Source organism: Bufo bufo, chromosome 8 (assembly GCF_905171765.1).
Source record: "Bufo bufo chromosome 8, aBufBuf1.1, whole genome shotgun sequence".
In the NCBI taxonomy this organism is placed as follows: Eukaryota; Metazoa; Chordata; class Amphibia; order Anura; family Bufonidae; genus Bufo; species Bufo bufo.
Window position 1 is genome coordinate 145707365 of NC_053396.1, and position 21957 is coordinate 145729321.

Consider the following 21957-nt stretch of genomic DNA (forward strand, 5'->3'; position numbering starts at 1 on the left):
TTTGCTTAATTCCCACCATTATGCCTGCATAGGAAATGTTTACTGACTCTTTAGGATGTAGATATTGCACTTTGATCTTTTTAACTGTGCAATCATTTGCCTAAAATATACATGAACTGCAGTTAATGTTATAGCATCTCCTGATTGCTGTCTAGAGCATTCTTTCTTAAGATGTACAGTAGAGCAAATCCAAAAAATGCCACCATCATCGGCCAAATAATTGTTGTCGAAGTTGCATATTACAAAAAGCCAACCAAGCAGAGATACACAAATATCATTTCTTATCATTTTACTCTCTTTTTAATTAGGAAAATAGTCTTAAACAATTAGCATTATCAGTAAAGCTGGAAAAATGGAAAAGTAAGCAATAGCACTATATATGTATATATATATATATATATATATATATATATATTTCTAAATTTCTAGAATATATACTTGAAATTTACATCTTGAAATAATTCTTAAGGGAAAGATGTACAACCTGAACAACCCTTTTTTGAATGACTTCAATGGACAATTTTTATTTTTCTATCTTTCACCAATGTCATGTAAAATACAAAATAGATCCTTCTTAATCTGTATGGGATATACTATATATATATATATATATATATATATATATATATATATATATATATATATATATATATTCTTTCTGAAATACTGCACATTAAAATATATTCATGGTATAAAAACTAAAAGCAACATTTAGGTTACTTAAAGTGCAAAGGCACTTTAACTCAAAAAAGTGACACCCAGTGGCTGCAGTAGGTAATTGATTTGCAACAGTAACATGTTATTTACATAAGAAAAAGAAGTTCAGTTCACTGAGAGCTTCAGAGATCTTATAGTTACTGTTTAGAGCATTAGATTGAAGATTCGCTCTCATATTAAACATAAACAGACTCAAAAAGGAGAAAAGAAATAGCAATAAAAAGAACCAACATTCATTGAAAGGAAACCGTTTCTAGAAGTATAATGTAGAAATAATTTAAAGAAAAAGAAAAAAAGGATACATTGTCTCCAATGCCAATGGTCACACAATGTATCTGTACCTGTGTAGCTTATAAAAGGCATACCGTGTATGCACAATTGCTTCTGACATTCCATATCAACAACAAGCATGAAGCAATGTTATTTTAGAAATGCTGCCTACAGCTGACTTATTGCAGTTTGCTTTTCCAAAACCTCAAGGTAATCTGGCTCTGATTGCATTTTTCCTTGAAGGAGAAGATGTTCCTGTTTAGATTGTTCTGCAAAGTATTTTCTGGGGGTGCCATACAAAACAGTTTTATTTATCCTGTCCTGGTTCTGGCGCCTCGATTCATACGCAGGCATGAGCTGCCGTTTAGGCAGGGTGCAAAAGTTATAATGAACAACCCCTCCAACGGGCAATTCTTTTACCCTCTCTGCAATATTCTGGTACAAAAGTTCTGGCTCCGCCGTAGCAGAGGACTTTTCCAGCAGTTCAGTTGTGCTTATTGTGTATGCAGATGGGTCCTCCTTTTTGTGGTCCAGTTTGCTGTAGCTAAATTCTTGTAGGTTTCTGTAGTAGGCAACAGGGTCTCCATCTTTTTGCATGTAGATTGGGTTTTGGCACATTTGGCCAACAGGTGGCGGGATGTAACTATACACATGGGCCTCAGTTTTATCATTGGAATTGGCGTTGTATGACCCATATTGCAGTTGGAAAGAACTGATATCTAGATTGTTTGCACTGCTGCTTGGAACACTCTGTACCCCTTTTCGTCTTTTCAACACAAACACAAACAAGCCTGCCCCAAAGCACACTGAAAGAATGAAAACCACTAGTAATCCCAAAATGAGCACCGACAGAGGAACCTCAGTGTGGAGTTCTGGATAAGGACTTGGTGATATACCCGAAGGATGTGGTGTGTAGGTCTTGTGATTGTAAGATAACACAGTTGCATCAGCCATATGTGGGTTCTCTGGACAGATAGCTTCTTTAGACACAATCCTTAAATGCTCTCCGGCATGTTTAAGTGGTGACTCACATGTTACTTCCTGAACAACCACAGTCGAGCTTGATTGCTCAATCCAGTTTTTTAGACCTAAAATATCACACGTGCAATCCCAAGGGTTTTCCTGGAGATCTATTTGTATAAAGGCAGTGAGCTGATCTAGAACTCCCTTCACAGGAAGATATGAGAAATGGTTATTCCTTAAATTTAGTCTTGTAAGGGCAGTGCCACCAAACACATTATCAGGCAATGATCTCAATAAATTATTGTTCAGAAATAAGAGCTGTAGGTTGCTTAGAGCATCAAATGTACGTGGAAAAATGTCTTTTATGACATTGTACTCTAAATAAAGATATTGCAAACTGTACAAGCCTTCAAACATGGATGGATATAGTAGTTCAAGGTAGTTGCCATTAAGATAAAGTCTACGTAAGCTTGTAAGGTTTGAAAAGGCACCTTCTTGTATGACTGCTATTCGGTTATTTCCTAAATGTAACAAGTCCAGTGAATAAAATTCTAGAAGATCAGTCTTATAAACAATTTGCAGATAGTTACCTGTCAGATACATCTTTCTTGGATTGCTGGGCTTAGGATGGAGATCAGAAATGTTGCTAATTTTTCTCTCTTGACAATTGACAGTTAAGCCACTGTCAGAGGTCTGAGATGTGCAAACACAACTTTCTGGACAGCTTAGAGGAACTGGAGATTTTGTCTGGTATACCATGATAGGCCCAAAAATCTGCCTATCTTTTGACACTGTTACTCTAGGCGTGGGTCGGTTTCGGGTTTTTGGAGGCCGACTTGACTTTGGAGCTCTGGTTGGGCTCACTGCAGGGTTAAAGGTTGGAGGCATCCGTTGTATGCGAGTATCTGGAAATGCTGGATGTACGGATCTCTGATTTGTATCACTTGAACTTTTCCTGGGACACAGATCTTGCCTAGTGAGCTGGGTAACATCCTTTCCATGTAGTCTAAAAGGAGTCTCACAAACAATCTCACCCACAAATACAGTGATGGTATCTAACCATGCTTTCAGTGGGATCAAATCACAGGTACAGTTCCAAGGGTTCTCCTCTAGTTGAATCTCCATGATCCCACCAATGTGCTCAAGGACACCAGCAAAGGGCAACATCTTAAGTCTATTGCCTCTCAAATCCAAATGAGTTAACAGTACAAAGCGGAATACGTTGTTTGGGAGAGATAACAGGAGATTGTCATTAAGAATCAAAACTTTTAATTTATTCAGTTTGCTGAAAGCACCAGCTTCAATAACACTGATGAAATTGTAATCTGCTTGCAAATATTCAAGACTCTCCAGGCCTTGGAAAGTTTCCTCTCTTAACATTTCTAATTTGTTATTATTCAGATGTAATCTCTTCAGTGTCTTAAGCCCATTGAAAGCACCAATTCTGATTTCTTGAAGCTCATTGTTTCCCAAATGTAAAGTCACTGCATTCGAGTAATTGACAAACTCATTTGGAAATAGCCTGCTCAGTAAGTTGCCATTAAGGAAAAGCTGATAAATTCTGGACTGGGGAGGCAGTAGCAAACTGACGCTGGTGAACCCTTTATTTTCACAATTGATATTTAGCACATTCTCCTTTTCCTCACACAGGCAGCGGATTTTGCATATATCTTTGGCAGTTTTACGGCTCTCTGTCTTTAAAATTGCAGTCACTGACATAACACTCAGCAGCAAAATGCTGTTCAGCATCTTTATAATCCACAGATCCAAGATCTGGTCCCTATTGTAAAACCTTTAAGGAAAACAAGAAATAAAAAACAAATGTATCACACACTGAAAGCAATGAACAAAAGTCAAAAGTGTACAAAGATCATCCATAGCCTGGTTTCTAGATCTGTCTAATGAATTGGAAGCCCCCACTTTCTCTCTTCCCGAACCGAGCCCACAGCTTCCTAGTGATTCCCAGTATATTTTCTGAAAGCGTGCAGAAACATTAACTGTGTACTCACGCATCAGGAAAGCATGAGGCTTTTCTTCCTTGCAAGTCCAATGCAGGTTTGCATATCAAAGCTTGCCGTTCCAGCTCAGCTCATGTGTCCCTATCCATGATCTCTGGGGAAATGTGGGTAGAAGTTCTCTGAGTGGGAGTCTGCCGTGACTCGGAGTAGTCGCTGCTGTGGCCGCCTTCCGTTCTCTGCCTCCTATGAGTGGGTTTCTGTAGAGATTTCTGCTCTGCAGGCTCCCTCGGACGGAGAGAGGGGGTGACGTCACTCTCTGGAAATTTGTTGCTGGGGGAGCACTGCAAACACGTTGTGCCTGTCTATTGTGTTCCCTTGTAAAGCTCAAATGTGATCCGTCCCTTTCAATATAGGAAAGGGAGTGTGAAACTCATTGTGATCCTTGGATGCTGCCTGTCTGAGATGGACAGTATCCTCTCAACCCCCTCCCCTCTTCTTAAATACTCCTGCTCATCAGTTTAGGCTGCAGTAGATAGAGGACAATGCTGTAAGTTTATTTATTTTTTCTATCCGTCTGCTTCTCCACAGATGCATACCAATATTACCGTCTAAGTGTGTCACCTGTTCTGGCATGTCTGGTTTGTGCATCTGTGCACCATATGCATTCCAAATCTTTGTAATGAGGAGTGATATGCATGTCTGAATTCATTACTGTGCATGTTTGACCTACTGCAACTAATGTACATAGGAGCCGATTGCGTTTAACTGCTTGCGCGTTGGATGGAAAGTTCTGACGCCCACCAAAATGTTTGCCGGATTGTCTCGTGATGTAAAATAGCATTGATGCTTTATTTTTTTATTTTTTTATGGCATTTGTATACGTTGTGTCTATTTAGATATGGTGACAAAGGAGTTAAAATGTCTCTGCGTTCCCAGACCCATGTGCTTGGATCCGGATACCCAAGTGACCTTTGGCAACTAGTAAGGAGAAGGGCTAGGGAGGAAGAGAAGAACTGATGGACAGCTTTTTCATCCTCAAACATGATTTTACCCTCTAATGGGACCACTGGGAGGAATTGTGAGTTAGGTCCAGTAGCCTAGATATAATTATGTGTAGAGCGTATACCATCATCATCTGTGTGCTGGACTGTAGAGTATTTGGATCATTATTACAGCAATTACTCTCTGTGGTGTCAGTGGTGCTTCTAGTAACCGATTTGTGGCTAGAAGCTCATTAACTCCAGTTAGTGAAGACTCATAAAACCTTCCCTTGTTGGAAGCCTATTGTGTTTTAACACCCAGTAACCCTTTGTATCCTAACACATTGTCAGAGAAGAAATCCCAGTAACCCTTCATCTCCTGAAGAGAAGCTGCAGAAAGCTATTTTTATCTCAGTCTTAACAGACGTTCTACATAGTTAGAGAATGGGTTACCCCAGGGTTAACTTTGCAATAGGAAGATGAAAATGACATACAGTAAGTGCAAGCCTATATGACAGCAAAGACGAGGAGGAAAACTCCAAGCATAAAGATTAAGTGCCTACTGCAAAGGTTGTCCTAGTGGGTATGAAAGAAAGCATTATTATAAAGGGAGGCGAAGAATGCAGGTTTTCTTGATGTTGGCGCCAATGCACAAACCCTTGCTGCATTAATGTAGCCTTGCCTGGCTTAACTCTCTCAACTGCTTTCACACAAAGTAGTGATCAGTGAACTGATTGTTTCCTGGCCGGATGGACTGTGGGTGGTGGAGAGCAATACAGGATGACATTTGCAGAGATGTTTGGCATCAGAGATAAAGAATTGAAAAATTTACTCTCTAGATCTGCGGCTGTGGGTGACATTCATTTAGAAGATATAGAAGGACAAACCGGTTGTGGGCTGCATCCTGATATATGCAATTACCAGAATTGAAAATCTCACTTTCATATATTTATGGTTCTACATTAGGCTAAAAAAAAAATTATTTAATGAGATCTCACAGCAAAGTGTTTTTTTTTTAGACCTAGCAGATATGTGCAACTCGCCTTTCATCTCAGCTTTTAACTGAAGCACATTCTGTACCAGGCTTTCAGCAATAGATAGGACAGGAGGGGGAGTTGCAAATGTTATCCCTTCCAGAATTAGTCCCGATATGGCCACCCACCTGCTATTTCTATTTGGGTGTGCAAACCAATAAGATGCATTCATTTAAACCATTTATCTAAAACAGTTGTTACTCAGTTTGCCTTGTATACCTGTGTACACTGAGGCTTTATTTTTATTTTTTTTGCTTGAGCTATATCGGAATTGAGCAGATTTGTGTGTTACAGACCACAGCCCACTCATTGATAATGTGAGCCCCCTGTCAGAGAATGTTGCTATTGAATCCCAGGAAGCTGCACTCAGGCACCAAGCCTCAGCTGCTTGTAAGAAGGCACATCTTAGAGGCCACATAGCACAACTAGCCTTTATTCAAACATTGATGCCCATCACTTATCTGGCTCTTTATATATATTGATTGACAACCTAAACCTACACTCACCTAAAGAATTATTAGGAACACCATACTAATACGGTGTTGGACCCCCTTTTGCCTTCAGAACTGCCTTAATTCTACATGGCATTGATTCAAGAAGGTGCTGATAGCATTCTTTAGAAATGTTGGCCCATATTGATAGGATAGCATCTTGCAGTTGATGGAGATTTGAGGGATGCACATCCAGGGCACGAAGCTCCCGTTCCACCACATCCCAAAGATGCTCTATTGGGTTGCGATCTGGTGACTGTGGGGGCCATTTTAGTACAGTGAACTCATTGTCATGTTCAAGAAACCAATTTGAAATGATTCGAGCTTTGTGACATGGTGCATTATCCTGCTGGAAGTAGCCATCAGAGGATGGATACATGTTCTCATTCTGTTTACGCCAAATTCGGACTCTACCATTTGAATGTCTCAACAGAAATCGAGACTCATCAGACCAGGCAACATTTTTCCAGTCTTCAACAGTCCAATTTTGGTGAGCTCGTGCAAATTGTAGCCTCTTTTTCCTATTTGTAGTGGAGATGAGTGGTACCCGGTGGGGTCTTCTGCTGTTGTAGCCCATCCGCCTCAAGGTTGTGCGTGTTGTGGCTTCACAAATGCTTTGCTGCATACCTCGGTTGTAACGAGTGGTTATTTCAGTCAACGTTGCTCTTCTATCAGCTTGAATCAGTCGGCCCATTCTCCTCTGACCTCTAGCATCCACAAGGCATTTTCGCCCACAGGACTGCCGCATACTGGATGTTTTTCCCTTTTCACACCATTCTTTGTAAACCCTAGAAATGGTTGTGTGTGAAAATCCCAGTAACTGAGCAGATTGTGAAATACTCAGACCGGCCCGTCTGGCACCAACAACCATGCCACGCTCAAAATTGCTTAAATCACCTTTCTTTCCCTTTCTGACATTCAGTTTGGAGTTCAGGAGATTGTCTTGACCAGGACCACACCCCTAAATGCATTGAAGCAATTGCCATGTGATTGGTTGACTAGATAATTGCATTAATGAGAAATAGAACAGGTGTCCTAATAATTCTTTAGGTGAGTGTATATTACATTAGAATATCACAAGTTACTCATTTGGTGCTCCCCTTCAAGAAATGAAGAATAGCAGAATACTGGGCTTTGATCAGCAATCCTTCAACAGTGCAAACAAAAAGATTCTGTGTCATGTAAATACTTTTTTTTTTTTAAAGTGTCCTCAAGCTAAAATACTTTTTTGCTATAGAGTATGTTTGTGGATGCACAGAATCTGCAGAATTGACCCATTACAATCGCAGGTATGCTCAATCATAGTGTCTGTATGGGGATTGACACCATTCACATAGCCACTAGGGCTAATTACTTAACTGGACCCAGATTAATAGAATTGTGTTAAAATGTAACTTTTTTTAATTATATATAAAACTGTGAGCACAAAATAAAGTGTTTTAAAAGCCTGTTCACTGCGTACAGATTTATTTTACGAATGATGCCTAGAATGGAGGTGTGCACTCTCTCAACCCTGCAGCAGCGATACTGCCAGCCTAATAACAGTAGCCAGTGGGCCCATTGACTTACTGAGGAGGTCTGGACTGATTGCCATCCACTGTCATGCTAGTACACGGAGCTGAACTAACTGTACGCCAACAAACACATTTAAAACCTAGACCTGTCCCCCGACATGTTTCACCAGTAACCTGGCTTCATCAGGGGTTAAAGGGAACCTGTCACCGGGATTTTGTGTATAGAGCTGAGGACATGGGTTGCTAGATGGCCGCTGGCACATCCGCAATACCCAGTCTCCAAATCTCTGTGTGCTTTTATTGTGTAAAAAAAACACGATTTGATACATATGCAAATTAACATGAGATGAGTCCTGTCCCTGACTCATCTCACGTACAGGAGTCATCTCAGGTTAATTTGCATATGTATCAAATCGTTTTTTTTACACAATAAAAGCACACAGAGCTATGGGGACTGGGTATTGCGGATGTGCTAGCGGCCATCTAGCAACCCATTTCCATCAGCTCTATTCCCAAAATCCAGGTGACAGGAAGGGCCGGTGCAAGGATTTTTGCCGCCCTAGGCAAGATAAAAATTGCCGCCCCCCCCCCCTTATCAGATGATCTGCCCATATCATGACATCACATATGTTCCACCCCTTTCTCAGCTTTTAAATTAAAATAACTGCTATGTTTCCCTTAGGGTTAATCCAGCTTCTTGTAGCTGTCTCTTTTTGCGGAACGGAATTGCGGACCCATACATTTCTATGGGATCCGCAATTCCGATCCTGAAAAAAATAGAACATGTCCTATTCTTGTCCGCAATAGCGGACAAGAAAAGGCATATTCTCTTAGTGCCCGCAAAATGCGGAACGCACATTGCTGCTGTTCGTGTTTTGTGGATCCGCAAAACACACATGGATGTGTGAATGGACCCTAAATGTGAGGTAAATTAGTCTCCAATGTAGAATTAATAACTAAACAATTACATAATAAACATATTGCATTGTCTACTTACCACCAGGACAATAAGATGATCTGGTCTCTGGCTCTTGGTCTGGCTCTGGAGACTCCCTTGTCACTCTCATTCCAGCCCCCACTCCCTTGTCACTCTCATTCCAGCCCCCCCTCCCTTGTCACTCTCATTCCAGTCCTCCTTCCTTGTCACTCTCATTCCAGCCCCCCCTCCCTTGTCACTCATTTTACCCCCCTCCCTTGTCACTCTCATTTTACCCTCCCCTCCCTTGTCACTCTCATTCCAGCCCCCCCCTCCCTTGTCACTCTCATTTTACCCTCCCCTCCCTTGTCACTCTCATTCCAGCCCCCCCTCCCTTGTCACTCTCATTTTACCCCTCCTCCCTTGTAACTCTCATTCCAGCCCCCCCTTCTTTGTCACTCTCATTGCAGCCCCCCCCTTCCTTGTCACTCTCATTGCAGCCCCCCCTTCCTTGTCACTCTCATTGCAGCCCCCCCTTCCTTTTCACTCTCATTCCAGCCCCCCTTCCTTGTCACTCTCATTCCAGCCCCCCTTTCCTTGTCACTCTCATTGCAGCCCCCCCTTCCTTGTCACTCTCATTGCAGCCCCCCTTCCTTGTCACTCTCATTGCAGCCCTCCCCCCTTCCTTGTCACTCTCATTGCAGCCCCCCCTTCCTTGTCACTCTCATTGCAGCCCCCCCTTCCTTGTCACTCTCATTGCAGCCCCCCCTTCCTTGTCACTCTCATTGCAGCCCCCCTTTCCTTGTCACTCTCATTGCAGCCCCCCTTCCTTGTCACTCTCATTGCAGCCCCCCCTTCCTTGTCAATCTCATTGCAGCCCCCCCTTCCTTGTCACTCTCATTGCAGCCCCCCCTTCCTTGTCACTCTCATTGCAGCCCCCCTTCCTTGTCACTCTCATTGCAGCCCCCCCTTCCTTGTCACTCTCATTGCAGCCCCCCATCCTTGTCACTCTCATTGCAGTCCCCCCTTCCTTGTCACTCTCATTGCAGCCCCCCCTTCCTTGTCAATCTCATTGCAGCCCCCCCTTCCTTGTCACTCTCATTGCAGCCCCCCATCCTTGTCACTCTCATTGCAGCCCCCCCCTTCCTTGTCACTCTCAATGCAGCTCCCCCTTCCTTGTCACTCTCATTGCAGCCCCCCCTTCCTTGTCACTCTCATTGCAGCCCCCCCCCCTTCCTTGTCACTCTCATTGCAGACCCCCCCCCCCCGTCACCTCTAGTGTAGCGTGGCCAAGCTCTGTTCGGTCCGCGGTACAGGAGCATTTGTTTCCTGTACCCGGCCGGACTGAAAGGAAGTGCACACTAAGTGAGCACTTCCTGTCAGTCAGGCCGGGTACAGGAAACAAAAGCTCCTGTACCACGGACCGAACAGAGCTCGGCCACGGACAGCACAAAGCAGACACAGAATGACAGCAGGCGCAGGCAGGCTGCGCAGCACTGAGCCGACGGCCGGAGATTCTTTAGAGCGGCAAGCGCTCAGCCGCTCAGGAGGCACAGCATGAGGGGCGCCGCCGGCCGGCCGAACTTATATAACCAACTTATTTTTTATTTATTTTTTACACTGCAACGGGCGCCCCCTGCTAAATGGCGCCCTAGGCGACTGCCTAAGTCGCCTTACTGGTGGCGCCGGCCCTGGTGACAGGTTCCCTTTAACGGAAAGACTGCCTGTTAACCCCTGATGAAGCCAGGTTACTGGTGAAACATGTCGGGGGGCAGGTCTAGGTTTTAGATGTGTTTGTCGGCGTACAGTTAGTTCAGCTCCGTGTACTAGCATGACAGTGGATGGCAATCAGTCCAGACCTCCTCAGTAAGTCAATGGGCTCACTGGCTACTGTTATTAGGCTGGCAGTATCGCTGCTGCAGGGTGGGGAGACTGCACACCTCCACTCTAGGCATCAATCGTAAAATAAATCTGTACACAGTGAAGAGGCTTTTAAAACACTTTATTTTGTGCTCACAGTTTTATATATAATAATAAGTTATATTTCAACGCAATTCTATTAATCTGGGTCAAGTCGGGTAATAAGCCCTAGTGGCTTTGTGAATGATGTCAAGTACACACCTTTACCCAGATTAGGTCCCCTTAGTTTGCTGTATGGGGGTTGTACAGGTCAATGTCAGTAGTGTTTACACAATTCCTGCATTTAAAGGGAGTCTGCCACAGACAGTTCACTAATAAAACTACCAGCAAGGGCCATCACTATGTGGTGAAGCATTCAAAACATACCTGTATGTCTTTTTGGTGTTCATTAAAAAGAATTCATATGCAAAATGTCTTCGAATTGACCACCTGGACGGGCTTTGCTTTTAAAAGTGTCCAAACCTGCCTCTTTTCCCTGATATCTGCTCCTCCCCTAACCTTCCAAGGCTTCCTCTCCTCTGACATCACAGTGCTCCCCTAACCTCCCAAGACTTCCTCCCCTGACGTCAAGGTGATGCATCTCCATATATCGGATAGGCACCCCCCTGCGGTGTTTCATGTGCTTGTGTACCACATTGACCTTTTGTGGTCTATTACCTGAGGGATACCTGGGTACACCGATAAGCTAATCCATGTAGAGATCAAACATGACATCAAATAGTGGACATAAAATAACAATAACCATAATGTAGAGCACACAAGTATTGCCCCACGTGTATCACTGGTAAAACCAGCTTCCTCAGGGGTCTCCAAACACAGACTGTGAATAGGTGTGGTGTGGAGACTGCAATTCAATATGAGAGAGAAGGAAAACACACCATAAGAGCCCTGGCATTCCCAGAGACTAGCATTGCATGGCCGGAAATGCCTTCCACCATGCGTTCCAAGAAAGCACACATTTATGGGAGGACATATACAGGTCCCACATAAGGTTTCTTTTATTGTATACAGTATTTTAATGTTGTGGGGCTAAATAAAGGGGCTAAATTACTGGATGTGTGGTCTGTTTGTATAGTCTTTCTGGTATTTGCTTTATTACCTGGTTTGCATGGACTATTGATGGGAACTCCATGCTATTTTAGTGGGCCCCCTTATTTCTGTATTGAGCAAGATTTTGAGAAACATCCCGTCAGGGGAGAGGGGAGGAAGCCTTGGGATGTTAAAGGATAACTGTCGTATATATATTTTTTTGGAGTATTGGATTGTGGTGATTAATATCACCTTTGTGGCCCTATTTCAACTTTTCACTGTGTATTCAATTACCCCTTAATTCCACATTTTTGTTCCCTGTACTGCCTACTTTTACCGGTGCTTAAAATAGGGTTGCTAGGCATGGTCCGTCTAAACCAGGGGTGCACAACCTGCGGCCCGGGGGCCACATGCGGCCCTTGATACCATTCCCTGCGGCCCCCAACCATCTGGTAACAGACATGTACTGTATGTCTATGTCTTGTGGCTGCTCACATGCATTTTTCATGTATTCTTCCATTAGATGGGAGTCCTGAAGCTATAACTAGACATTTATGATATATACTGTGTGTACAATACGCCATAAATACAGTATTCCTCTTTTTAATACCCCTTTAACTTTTATTTTCGGCCCTTGGGATTCCTTCAGTATGACAATGTGGCCCCCATCCAGAAAATGTTGTGCACCCCTGGTCTAAACAGATAGATGGAGCACGCAGCGTGAAGGGTCACATTCCTGGCAGCCAGGGACTGTAAGTAAATGATTAAAGCCAGGTCCTCCCCAGCAGCTGATAACAGTGCCTGGGCTGTGTGCACTTCTCCCTGTCCCTGCGCTTGGCAGACGCTCCCTCACTCAGCAGACTTGGACAATGCAGAGTTGAAGCAGCGCAGACCAGGGAAGGGAGATCTGCCATCTGCTCAGTGTATAAATGAAAGCAACATGTGGTAAGAGGACCTCTTTGTGCTGCAGGAGATTAACCCTTTAGGGGGGAGGGCTCTGGTTACTGACACTTTTGGGGGGCTATTGTTACTCGCTAGTGAGGGCAGGCGGGATTAGCCTTAGGGTGAGGGCAGTGGCGGCCATCTTAACTGAATAGTGAAATTGCAGTTTTATGCAGACTGGTTGCTAAGGGCTGAATCTTATTAAATATGGGGTAAGTCAGTCTAATAGTAACTGATTCTGGAATATCATGTTATTAGTAACTACATATATGAAAATTGAAATTAGGGTCTAAATTTGACAGTTATCCTTTAAGGAAGGAGCAGACATTGAGGAAAAGCTGTGGGCTTGGACACTTGATCTCCAGCTGTGCACTTAGGAGTCGTTTTGCCTATGAGGAAAATTACTTTTCCCAGACAATCAATGAACACCCAAATGACATACAGGTATGTTTAGAATACCTTCACCGCATAGTGGTGGTAGTTTTATTTGTGAAGAGTCCCTAAAAGGCTCTCTTTAATTATGGCTTCTCATGAAGCTCTGTTCACACTTGACTTCAGACCCCCTGTCAGAGATTTCGTCACCCTTTCCAGTATTTCTGACAGCAATAATAGCACAGTCTGCAGAACTATTGCCATCAAAGCTACTAGAACTCTGATGCAGAGGTATAACTGGGGCAGTAATGCAAAATCTGTATATGGGTCCCCCTACCTACATCATGCCATCTATAGTGCTGGCATCTTTTTTGTTGCAGAGAGGTCTTTGGCATGCATGTGGCTCCTATGTCTGCTTTGCCTCTTTAGTTATGCCCCTGATCTGATTAAAGTCAATAGAGTCAATCAGAATTGGTTTAAACCAGATCCATCACAGTGGAAGTGTCTGCATCTAGACCTGGATGTCACAAGAGCACAGCAGAGATGGCAGAATCGGTGGGGTGTATTGGGGGGTAAGTACTGAGCGGACTATCTTCCCATCCAAAGATCAGCACATAGGTGTGTTTTCACCAAAGCCTAGAGAACCCCTTTAATGGATGTTTTACTATGAAACTGTAGGCACAGTGACAGTTTCACTATTAAAGTATAGGCAAAGAGGCAGATTTTCTTTTGGCTGCATGTGCGATGTCCTTGATTGGTAGTTCAGAATATAACTCATATGATTTACAGTAGCTCTGTTTATATGGTAACATAGGAATCTGTATGATATAATACTGTAATAAGATAATGTAAAAAATACACTGATAGTAGGATGATAGGCAGATGGCTGGGGATGGTAGGTATTATTTCTATTGCACCTGTACAAGTGAGCATGTCAGAGATGTGATTATCTAGATAATACCCACACAGGGGCGTAGCGTGGGGGGGCCGGGGGGGGGGGGGGGGCGTTGCCCCGGGCGCAAAATTGCAGGGGGCGCCAGGCAGCCTATGGCTCCCGTCCCCTCCGTTATGCCTCATAGGCTTCAGGCCACTAAGCCTGATGCCTATAAGGCAGTAGAGCGACGCGGGACTCGGTCACGATTACTTCACTGTGACCTCCTGCGTCGGATCTCACGAGATGACGCGATGACGCGGCGCGGGAAGGCACAGTGAGGCGTTCGTGACCACCTGCGCTGGGACGCCACAAGCTGTGATGGAGAGAGGTAAGTATTATTATTATTTTTTTTTTTATGTACCCTACCGTAATTGCAGAGGCACTGGGGGCACTATGGGGGTGGGGGAGGAGCAGAAAGAGGTGGACCACTGACTGGACATCATAGTAATAAGAGTGGAGAGGCGGCCATTACATTAATAACAAAGAGGGGGCCATTATATTAATAATAAAGAGGGGACCAATACATTATTATTAATATAATGGCCCCCTCTTTATTATTAATATAATGTCCTCCTCTTTATTATTAATATAATGTCCTCCTCTTTAATAATATTATAATGGCCCCCTCTTTATTATTAATATAATGTCCTCCTCTTTAATAATAATATAATGGCCCCCTCTTTATTATTAATATAATGGCCCCCTCTTTATTATTAATATAATGGCCCCTCTTTGTTATTAATACAATGGCCCCTCTTTATTATTAATATAATGGCCCCCACATCTAGTTTGGTCGACAACACTTTAGCTGAGTTGCCAGATTTCATCTATTATGGGTTCTGAAATAAGCATGGTGTTAACATTGCTGCCTTTAAAGTGAACCTGTCACATTTAAAATGCAGTCTATTCTGCAAATAGCATCATATAGAGCACAATGGGCTGAGCAGATTGATATATGGCTTTATTGGAAAAGTTTTAGTATCATTTGTAATTCATTGGTTTAGACCTTGGCTAATACTGGGTTTAGGAGTCCCATGGGCGGTCTTACTTTGATTGACAGTTATTTCTAGAGATGAGCAGTGACTTGAAAAATGTGATTCGGCAGCTTCGCCAAAAGTTTGACAAGCAATTTGATTCATTACGAATTAATTTGTCCAAATCACTATGTTAAAACCCCATTCATCCTATCAATCAATGGGACCGTTTTCAACAGCCACTTAGACAGAAGTGCACCCATCTAATGCCCGTTAAAATGGTATTATGCTAGTGCAATATGGCTTTTTGGGGTTAAAAAAATACTTACCTCATCCACTTGTTCGCCCAGAGGCAGTCTGTTCCTCTGTTGAATGAAAAAGACCTGCCGAAGGACAACTCCAGCTGCCATTTTAGGAAAAATGATTTGTTACCAAGAAGCATGAGGAAATTCAACTTCATTTAGAATCAAATTTTTTCAAAAATTCGGACCAAGTTCCACTTCGGATGCTTCACTTCGCTCCACACTAGTTATTTCTATGCACATAGTAAATCACTGAATAGGACTGCCTACTGGACTCCTAAGCTCAAAACTTGTAGAGGTTTACATCAATAAATTATAGATAATTCTAAATCTTTTCCCACAAAGCTATGTATCAATCTAATCATCTGATCTCACTCCATAACCTGCTGCTTGCATGTTCAATATGACACGTTCACATCAAACAAATGGTACCTTGGCCAATATTGTAATGTTATGTTACTTCTGATGACACTGCAGCTTTCCTTGTGCAGACAATGGAAATATTACAAACTTGAATTTTATCCTCAGCCTTATATCCCAAAGGGGAATTAGCTAATAAAATTGCAAAGGCAAGGATAATAGAGGATGGGCAGTAATTACATATTGTGTGAATCACTGCATAGAACAGACTTCCATAATATCATCACATTGCTGTTTGTAGGAATATCTAGACTATGTGTAGAATTTATAGAATTTGCTGCACTTTGCCATAGTTGATTACCCTATACCCTACAGTCAGGTCCATAAATATTTGGACATCAACACAATTCTAACATTTTTGGCTGTATACACCACCACAATGGATTTGAAAAGAAACAAGATGTGCTTTAACTGCAGACTGTCAGCTTTAATTTGAGGGTATTTACATCCAAATCAGGTGAACGGTGTAGGAATTACAACAGTTTGCATATGTGCCTCCCACTTTTTAAGGAACCAAAAGTATTGGGACAATAGGCTTCTCAGCTGTTCCATGGCCAGGTGTGTGTTATTCCCTCATTATCCCAATTACAATGAGCAGATACGAGGTCCAGAGTTCATTTTAAGTGTGCTACTTGCATTTGGAATCTGTTGCTGTCAACTCTCAATATGAGATCCAAAGAGCTGTCACTATCAGTGAAGCAAGCCATCATTAGGCTGAAAAAACAAAACAAACCCATCAGAGAGATAGCAAAACCAAAACAACTGTTTGGAACATTCTTAAAAAGAAGGAACGCACCGGTAAGCTCAGCAACACCAAAGACCACGGAAAACAACTGTGGTGGATGAATTCTTTACCTAGTGAAGAAAACACCCTTCACAAAAGTTGGCCAGATCAAGAACACTCTCCAAGAGGTAGGTGTATGTGTGTAAAAGTCAACAATCAAGAGAAGACTTCACCAGAGTGAATACAGAGGGTTCACCACAAGATGTAAACCATTGGTGAGCCTCAAGAACAGGAAGGCCAGATTAGAGTTTGCCAAACGACATCTAAAAAAGCCTTCACAGTTCTGGAACAACATCCTATGGACAGATGAGGCCAAGATCAACTTGTACCAGAGTGATGGGAACAGAAGAGTATGGAGAAGGAAAGGAACTGCTCATGATCCTAAGCATACCACCTCATCAGTGAAGCTTGGTGGTGGTAGTATCATTGCGTGGGCATGTATGGCTGCCAATGGAACTGTCACATCTGTGACAGGTCTCAGAAGGTCTGAAAAAATATCTACGCATTAGTGATCTGACAGCCTCTTTCGGTTTCACTTTGTCTGTGTGTTGCTGGTATGTCCACACCTCCTGTTCAGGTGTGAATCATGTGACCTTTACCTCGCCCTATTTAGTCTGACTTTACCCATCACTCCTTGCTTGGGATAGCTTCATTTGGTCTTGGAAGAGCTGGAGTTTGGTTCGTGTTGAAGTCCTGTTCGTCCATCATGCTCAGAAGTTAAGTGTTCCGTTTGTTGTGTTTTGTATCCCCCCCTGTTTGTTTACTAGGCCTCAGTGAGACGCTAGTTCCTTCACCAAGGAAGGAACGGGCGGTCTCTGCCCTGTCATTTTCTTTAGGGCATATGAGGGTCACCAGGGTTTTCTAGGTTCCTGTGTATGGGTATCTCTGCCATCGAGAGGTGCCCATACGGATAGGAGTTAGGGCCAGGAGCAGGATTTTTATAGGTGGTGACACTTTTCCTTCCCTAGTGGTGAGGCCTAGTGTCTTTCCACTTCCTTCTTGTTGTATTTTGGTGTTCTCCCCTACTACATCGTGACATTATCCCAAGCCCATACCGCCATTTTTGTTCTGATCTGTGCAGCTATGGATACTATGTCTGCACTGGTCGAACAGCTGCAGAATCTGACTTTGGAGGTAGCAGACCTCCGCGCAACTGTCTTGCAGATTCAGAGTCCACAGGCTGCTGGTTCCGGTGGTGGGTCCCAGGCCTGTCCTGAACCGAAGGTGGGTCTCCCGGACAGGTTTTCCGGGGGTAATGACAATTTCATCCGGTTCAGGAAGTCATGTAAATTATACTTTAAGCTGCGTCCATACTCTTCTGGGGATGAGTGTCAACGTGTGGGTATGATTATTTCATTGCTTAAAGAGGATGCCCAATCTTGGGCTTTTTCTCTGCCGACCGGATCACCGTCGCTCCGGTCGGTAGATTAATTCTTTAGAGCCTTGGGTCTCATCTACGATGACCCGGATCAGATCTCTCAGGCCGAGACCAAGTTACAGAGTTTGCGGCAGGGAGAACGTTCCACGGAGACCTATTGCTCTGAATTTAGGAGATGGGCTACCGATACTGAGTGGAACGATCCTGCTCTCCGTAGCCAATTCGGTCAGGGTCTCCCTGAGAGACTGCAGGACGCGTTGGCTTTTCATGAAAATCCTGTGTCATTGGAGGCAGCTATGTCCCTTGCTGTACGTCTAGATAGACGCCTGAGGGAGAGATCTAGGGGTCCTCACCTTCAGGACGTACTGTCCAATAAGGGTACTGCTTCCTTTGACACTTATGGTGGAGAGACACTGGTAGTTGCGCCTTGTGATGAGCCTATGCAGTTAGGTGGAGCTACTCCTGACAAAAGCTTGAGTCGTGTGAAAGGAGTCTGCTTTTATTGTGGCAAGAAGGGACATTTTGTAAATATTTGTCCATACTTGCAGCATCAAGGTGTAAACAGAAAGGAAAAAACGTTTAATCCTCAAATTACTATTGGTGGTGTGGATGGTGAGCACGAAAACCTACTTTTGTATTTTACTGGTAGTACCCATTTTCTCCTGTCTGCCGAGGTGGCACTAGAGTCCAAAACTGTGAAAATCGAAGCATTTATCAACAGTGGGGCAGGAGTTAACTTGATTGATGGACAGTTTGTACGCATTCATGGGTTGACTACTAAGGCATTAGAGAAAAGTATTTCTGTCTTTGCAAATGACTTAGAACCTCTCACCCAAAAATGCCTGTCACAGGTAGTGAATGACATTCATTTAAGAGTGGGTGATTTGCATCAGGAATCTATCTCCTGTTATGTACTGGAGGGTCTGCCTGCTCCGTTGCTGTTGGGCTTACCATGGTTAAGCAAACATAACCCTAACATCGACTGGCAAGCGAGACAGATTCTCGATTGTAGTGATTTTTGCACGGACAACTGTTTTAATGCGTCATTCTCTATGGTGACCACTAAAACTGTACCCTCGTTCATTTCTGAATTTTCAGATGTTTTCTCTGAGAGTGGTAATCAGGAGTTGCCTCCGCACCGGGAGTATGACTGTCCCGTCAATCTTATTCCCGAAGCTAAATTGCCAAAATCTCGGTTGTATAATCTTTTAGAACCTGAAAGAAAGGCCATGCGAGAGTATATCACCGAGAGTTTGGCAAAGGGACATATTAGACCATCCAAGTCCCCAGTGGCTGCTGGGTTTTTCTTTGTAAAGAAAAAATATGGTACCCCGAGACCATGCCTGGACTTCCGTGAGCTCAATCGTATTACCTTCCGTGATCCTTACCCCCTTCCTTTGATTCTGGATTTGTTTAGTCAGATTGTTGGTGCCAAGGTGTTCTCTAAGTGGGATCTGAGGGGGGCATATAATCTGGTAAGGATCAAGGAGGGGGATGAGTGGAAGATCGCATTTAATACCCCTGAGGGTTATTTTGAAAACCTGGTCATGCTCTTTGGGTTAACCAATGCTCCTGCGGTTTTTCAAAACTTTGTCTTTTATCATCTGGTGGGGAGGTTTGTCGTTGTATACCTTGATGACATACTAATTTATTTGCCTAATATGGAGACTCATCAGGATCATGTGAGACAGGTGTTACAGATCCTAAGAAAGATTAAGTTGTATGCTAAGATGGAAAAGTGTGTATTTGCTGTACAGGAAGTGCAATTTCTGGGTTACCTGCTCTCATCCTCAGGTTTTCGTATGAATCCCGGGAAGTTCTGTGCCGTGTTGGACTGGGATCGACCCGAAAATCTGAAAGCGCTTATGCGGTTTTTGGGGTTTATTAACTACTACCGTAAATTTATCTTGAACTATTCATCGGTGGTTAAACAGACATGACTAGGAAGGGTGCGGATATTTCTGTCTGGTCTGATGCGGCATTACAGGCCTTTTCTGCTGTGAAAGAATGTTTTGCTTCGGCCCCTATTCTGATGCAACCGGGCGTGACTCAGCCATTTATTGTTGAGGTTGACAAGTCCGAGGTAGGGGTAGGAGCAATCTTGTTGCAAGGTCCTTCACCTAGTAAAAAACTTTCTACTGCTGAAAGAAATTATGATGTGGGGAATAGGGAATTGCTGGCCATTAAGTTGGCGTTCGAAGAATGGTTGGAAGGAGCAATTCACCCTATTACGGTAATTACGGATCAGAAGAATCTGGCCTACCTGGAGTTAGCTAAGCGACTGAACCCAAGGCAGGCCAGATGGTCATTGTTTTTCACCAGATTTAACTTCATCGTCACTTTCCGCCCTGGGGTTAAGAACGTCAAGGCGGACGCTTTGTTGAGTAGCTTTCGTGGGGGGGGTGAGTCTAATGACCCTAGTCCCATTTTATCTGAAGGGGTAGTCATATCCGCTCTTTATCCTGATCTCGAGGCCAGGGTGTCGGAAGCACAGGAGGATGCTCCGTACTCTTGTCCTCCGGGGAAGTTGTTTGTTCCCTCTGAATTAAGTCACAAGGTGTTTGAGGAACATCACTGTACGGTGCTTGCTGGGCACCCTGGGAGAAAATCGACTGTCGATCTCATCTCTCGCAGATTTTGGTGGCCAGGGTTGCGTAAGTATGTTGAGGACTATGTGTCAGCCTGTGGTACCTGTGCACGTGCTAAGGTGACACATACTCGGCCTTCTGGATCTCTGCTTCCATTGCCCATCCTGTCCAGACCTTGGACCCATTTGTCCATGGATTTTATCACGAATTTACCAAATTCTTCGGGAAAAACTGTGATTCTAGTGGTTGTAGATTGTTTTAGTAAAATGGCACACTTTATTGCATTACCTAGTCTACCCAATGCTAAAACTCTTGCACAGGTGTTTGTCGACAACATCGTGAAACTACATGGCATTCCCTCTGATGTGGTGTCCGATAGAGGGACTTAGTTTGTTTCCAGATTCTGGAAAGCGTTCTGTACTCGTCTGGGTGTACAATTGTCCTTCTCTTCGGCTTTTCATCCTCAGTCGAACAGACAAACGGAGCGCACTAATCAGAATCTGGAGACTTACTTGAGATGTTTTGTTTCAGAGAATCAGGAAGAGTGTTCTTCATTTTTGTCGTTAGCTGAGTTTGCTATAAATAACAGTAGACAGGAATCCACCGATAAGTTGCCGTTTTTTTGGGCATATGGGTTCCATCCACAGTTTGGTACATTTTCTGGTGCTCAAAATTCCGGCATTTCTGAGGAGGAACAATTTTTCTTTTCTTTGTCTTCTATTTGGTGGAAAATCCAAAATAACCTGAAAAAGATGGGCAACAGGTATAAGCGTGCGGCTGACAAGAGACGTATGAATGGTCCGGACCTGAGAGTGGTTGATTCTGTGTGGTTCTCTACAAGAAACATTAAACTTAAGGTACCTTCTTGGAAGTTGGGCCCAAGATTTATTGGTCCATATAAGATCACTGCCATTGTTAACCCTGTAGCCTTCCGTATTGAACTTCCTCAGGCGTTGAAAATCCATAACGTATTTCATAAATTGTTGCTAAAGAAATGTGTCGAACCTGTTGAGCCGTCCTCCTTGCCTTCCGCTCCTGTCATGCTGGTCGGCAATTTAGAATTTCAGATCAGCAGGATTGTGGACTCCCGAGTTCTCCGGAGATCCCTCCAGTATCTTGTTCATTAAAGAGAGTACGGACCAGAGGAGACGATGTGGGTTCCAGCGACCAATGTTAATGCTAGTCGTCTGGTGAGAGCATTCCACAGAGCTCATCCTGAGTGCCCGGAGGTCACCCGTGGAAGGGGGGGTACTGTCACATCTGTGACAGGTCTCAGAAGGTCTGAAAGATTATCTACGCATTAGTGATCTGACAGCCTCTTTTGGTTTCACTTTGTCTGTGTGTTGCTGGTATGTCCAGACCTCCTGTTCAGGTGTGGATCATGTGACCTTTACCTCGCCCTATTTAGTCTGACTTGTGTCGCTCCGCCAGCATTGGAAAATTATGTCAGGTCTCTCTTATCCACACTAGT

At 43.6% G+C, this 21957-nt stretch overlaps 1 protein-coding gene across 1 annotated transcript; it reads right to left on the reverse strand.

The window, feature by feature from the left end:
- Positions 1 to 1085: 1085 nt before the first annotated feature.
- SLITRK2 (SLIT and NTRK like family member 2) lies at positions 1086 to 4077 on the reverse strand. The gene is made up of 2 exons (XM_040404917.1): positions 3960 to 4077; positions 1086 to 3742 (listed from the first exon to the last, which is right to left on the reverse strand). Exon 2 carries the CDS (start codon positions 3697 to 3699, stop codon positions 1156 to 1158), a length of 2544 nt encoding a protein of 847 aa, XP_040260851.1. The 5' UTR covers positions 3700 to 3742; positions 3960 to 4077; the 3' UTR covers positions 1086 to 1155.
- Positions 4078 to 21957: the final 17880 nt, after the last annotated feature.

Coding starts and splice junctions, on each gene's coding strand:
- SLITRK2 (XM_040404917.1), bottom strand. CDS start 3,699: ATGCTGAACAGCATTTTGCTGCTGAGTGTTATGTCAGTGACTGCAATT.